Source organism: Tupaia chinensis, unplaced genomic scaffold, assembly GCF_000334495.1.
Source record: "Tupaia chinensis unplaced genomic scaffold, TupChi_1.0 Scaffold000443_1, whole genome shotgun sequence".
NCBI lineage: Eukaryota > Metazoa > Chordata > Mammalia > Scandentia > Tupaiidae > Tupaia > Tupaia belangeri.
In genome coordinates, this window is record NW_006159948.1 from 1,942,088 (window position 1) to 1,946,172 (window position 4,085).

At 38.0% G+C, this 4,085-nt stretch overlaps 1 protein-coding gene across 1 annotated transcript; it reads right to left on the reverse strand.

The window, feature by feature from the left end:
- On the reverse strand, nt 1–147 carry LOC114009037 (keratin-associated protein 20-2-like). Its single transcript, XM_027774496.1, has one exon. The coding sequence runs from the start codon at nt 145–147 to the stop codon at nt 1–3; it is 147 nt and encodes a 48-aa protein (XP_027630297.1).
- Between the last annotated feature and the right edge of the window lie 3,938 nt (nt 148–4,085).

The following is a 4,085-nucleotide window of genomic DNA, read 5'->3' on the forward strand; positions in this document are numbered from 1 at the left end:
TCAGTAGAATCCATATGACCAATATTGTCCATAACAAGATGGGCGGCAGCAGCCATATCTATAACCGTAGGCACAGCCCAGGCTGCCATAGCCACAGCCAAGCCCTCCACAGCCATAGCCTCCATAGTAGTTGCCGTAGTAGATCATGGTTTCTGGAATGGATGGTGCAGTTGTAGGAGATGAAGACGTTTTTTGAATTTGATCATCATTGTCTTCACAATGTCTTTTATACTTCCTCAGTACTAGGTGTGGCAAACCACAGACAATATTGTCTCATTATAAATTATTTTTGCATTAACCACAAACACCTCCAACATGAGCAAAACTCTCATAAATCTCTTAGTTCACTAGGCATGAGAAGCCTTCATAGCCTAGATTCTTCTATTGCTGTGTCAGGATGTTCATAATCAAATTGTGTGTTTAGAATGAGAGATTTCCTTTACCTGATTTTAAGTTTTCCTCTCTGAGAGCTCAAATTAGAATTCCATGATGAGATCCTATGAAATAACAAAAACTATGCAGGCCACAACTGATTCAAATCATTTTTGTTTTTTTATAATCCTCAAAATCATCTTCCAGTTGCAGTTAAGGAAATCACTCCGTAGGACCTTGGGGAAACAGAAGTGCTTAATGGGAAAAGCATACTAAAGCATGAGATATGAAATATTGTTTAATGTTTCTGTATAGACGAACCAATTAATCTTACTTTAAGTACATACAGGAGGTAGCATTTTTATAGATATAACTTTACAAATGAAAAAAAAGCTTTTTTTTGATTATGCTGAATTCTATTTTAACTCATTTCTACTAGATGGCAAAACATTATCTATCCTGTGCTGATATCTAAGGCACTGTGTATATTGCCATTTTTAATTGCTATAATAAAAAGAACTTTAGCTTCACTACTTAGCTTTCAGTGGTACATCCTTGGGGTTCTATAGCTAGAAAAGTCTCTGGCTGTGATAGGGAAATCAATGAATTGGCACCCAGAACCATCTGAGTGGACACTGATTATTGTGTCCCTACCAGCTTGTGCTATATTTATTGGGGAATGCATTGGAGCTAGCTTTACTTTCCAATGCAGAGACATGATGGAAGATTTTTCTTCAGCTTTGGTGGTGCATGGCCTCTACGTGTTGCCTTAACCATGTCTGAATTCTCTTATTCAGTTAACTGCTCTACTGTGTCATTTGCTCATAAAGGGTTATGAGATGAAATAAGTAACAGCCAATATTATTCTTGTATCTTCTATGAGACAGAAATTAGCCTAAATATCTGATACCTTTTAACTAATTTGATTTTCAAAATCCACTTATGGGGTAAATATTATTATTACCACCCCACCTGTAGACTGGTCAACTGATGCATGCAGTTATAATGGTCATACAGCTGTGAGTGGTGGAAGTAAGATTTGGGCACAGAGAATTTATTCCAGAAATATTGCTCTGATGTACTCTAGCCCATAGGCTCCTATTAGTCAGATTATGGAGAACATAAGTTTAGAGGGCTTTTGATTTTAATCATGGAATTCAGCTCTGAGATTCATTACAGTAAATAACGGACCAGTAAGAATACGTTTAATTTAGTCTAGTATTTTACAAAAACTGCTTACTTGGTGAAAATCTACCACATTTCATGAAAAGATTCTGCAACCATTATTACTGTTTTAATAAACAAGTGTCTATATTACTTTTTGAGCTAGAACTCAAACATAACAAAAAGAAAACTCTTTCATGAATATGGAACATTTGTAAATAAAATGCAAAATATTTTTATTTTATTTTTAATTTATTTACATTTAATTGTTATATATTTGTATGTTGTACAGTATGGTTTTTCAAAGCATGTAAGCAGTATTAGATGGTATTACTATATATCAATGCATTGTTTTCCACAAAAAAACCTTACTTGTTTCTGTCTGTTAAGTGCTTATTTCCTGAGTCCCTCCCACTTATCCCTCTGCGATCCACCCCTCTCCCACACAGTCTCTGGTGTCTACACTTGTCCTTCCTACTATCATGTCTTTGAATCTTTCAATTTATGCCATAGAGTGTAGAGATTTTGTGTATATTGAGTAGGGACATAGAGTGACTCTCTTGCCTAGATTAGCTTATTTCTCTTAGCATCAATTTTTGTATATTTTTTCACTTTGTATTGAATGACAGAATCTTGCTGTTTTATATGATTGAGGAGTATTCATAGTGTATATGTGTCATGTTTTTTTGTTTTATTTTTTTTTGGAGAGGTTTTTGCTATAGGGCATGACAGACAGAGAGAGACAGAGAGACAGAAAGTGAGAAATCACCCCCAAGGGGGAATGGTCACGCCGCAATCCCTTCTCCTCCATTCTCCTCTCGGGATCTTGGGCACACATGCACACACGCCTGGCGTGAGTTTAAGCCACCGGGTCCGGGACTCGAACCGCAGTCGACTATGTGGGAGTCCAGTGACATAGCCATTACGCTAACTGCTGGTCCCTATGTGTCATGTTTTTTAAAATCCAGTCATCAGGTATTAAGCCTTTAGATTATTCCTAGATTATTCCATGTCTTAGCTATTGTGAAGTATGCCACAATAAACATGGATACGAAAGTGTTTTTCTGAGTGACAACTCTTTTTCTTTTTTTCTTTTTTTTGGGAGAGGTTTTTGCTATAGGGTGTTTGTGCTTGCCAGAAAGACAGAGAGACAGTTAGGGCCAGGAGTTAGGATTAGGTTGAGTGGTTAGGGCTGGGGTTAGGGTTCGGGTTCTGGTTACAGGAGGGTCAATGTTAGGGTTAAATTTAGGTTTAGGGCGAGGGGTAGAGAGACAGAGACACAGAAAGCAAGAAGCACTCCCTCCCCCCTGCAGGGAGGATGGCCACACCACAATCCCTTCTCCTCTATCCTTCTCTCAGGATCTTGGGCACACACACACATACACCCAGTGTGAGTTTAAGCCACTGGGTCAGGGACTTGAATTGTGGTCAACTACATGGGAGTCCAGCAACGTAGCTTTTACACCAACCACTGGTCCCATGACTGTTGATTCTTAATTTCCATGATCTGATTATGTATTAATTATGTAAACTTGAAAATTTGAGAACCAATGTTTTCTTTTTTTGTTTGTTTGTTTGTTTTGTTTTGTTATTATTAAGATTCTTTTTGTCTTTCTTCAGACAGAGAGGGAGAGAGCACTTAACAGGGTCTCCCACTGTGATCCCACTCTCAGCCTTTCCCAACCAGTCGGGATAATGAGCAGATGTACATGTGCCCAGCATGTACAGGTCAACCAGGAAACCAAACTCCATTTTAAAACTATGGCTTCTAACATTGTAAAGTTGCGCTATTGTGGCTAGACTCAATTCAGTGTTATAAAGAGTTATAAATAGAAATAATGATGCAAGAAAGAAAAGTCCATATTTGCCATACCTGATATTTCAGAATATCAGACTATAGGATTTTTTTTGTCAGCAGTATCTTGAACTCAAATAATACCTCTTGGCTTTTAGGAGTAGCCCATCTCTCATGTAAAAATAAGGAGAATCCTTAAAAGAAAAAAAGTGGATTTGGAGCAGCAGGGAAGAAATGGAGAAAAACAGTTCAAGGGAGATTATCATGACCCAGTGAATGTCAGCAAAACAAAGGTAAATTATTGGTTGTCTAAAGCAAGTCAATGTTTGGCTACTAAAAATGCTATTTCTTATTATAAGGACTAGTGAGAAAAAGATAAGGATAATGTCTGGTGTAGAGTTAAATGTAAGACAACTGACTGTCATTAATGATCCACAGATGATTCAGATGTGGAAAAACAGTAGGGAATGTTCTCAATGTCACCAAAGCCATGCTTTAAAACCAAGAGTCAACAAATTACTCATATTGGTTTAGCAAAGTAGCCAATGGTGTCACTTGCTCAGGTGGTGGGTCATTCTAAAGGCAATATAAAAGGCCCTCTACAAGGAGGATTGTCCAAATTCAAGTCACCTCCACTCCTTCTCTACCCAACAATAACCTCAATAACCAACACCATGTGTGGCAGCTACTGCGGAAACTACTATGAAAACTGTGGCTATGGATGCTGTGGCTACGGAGGCCTGGGCTGTGGCTA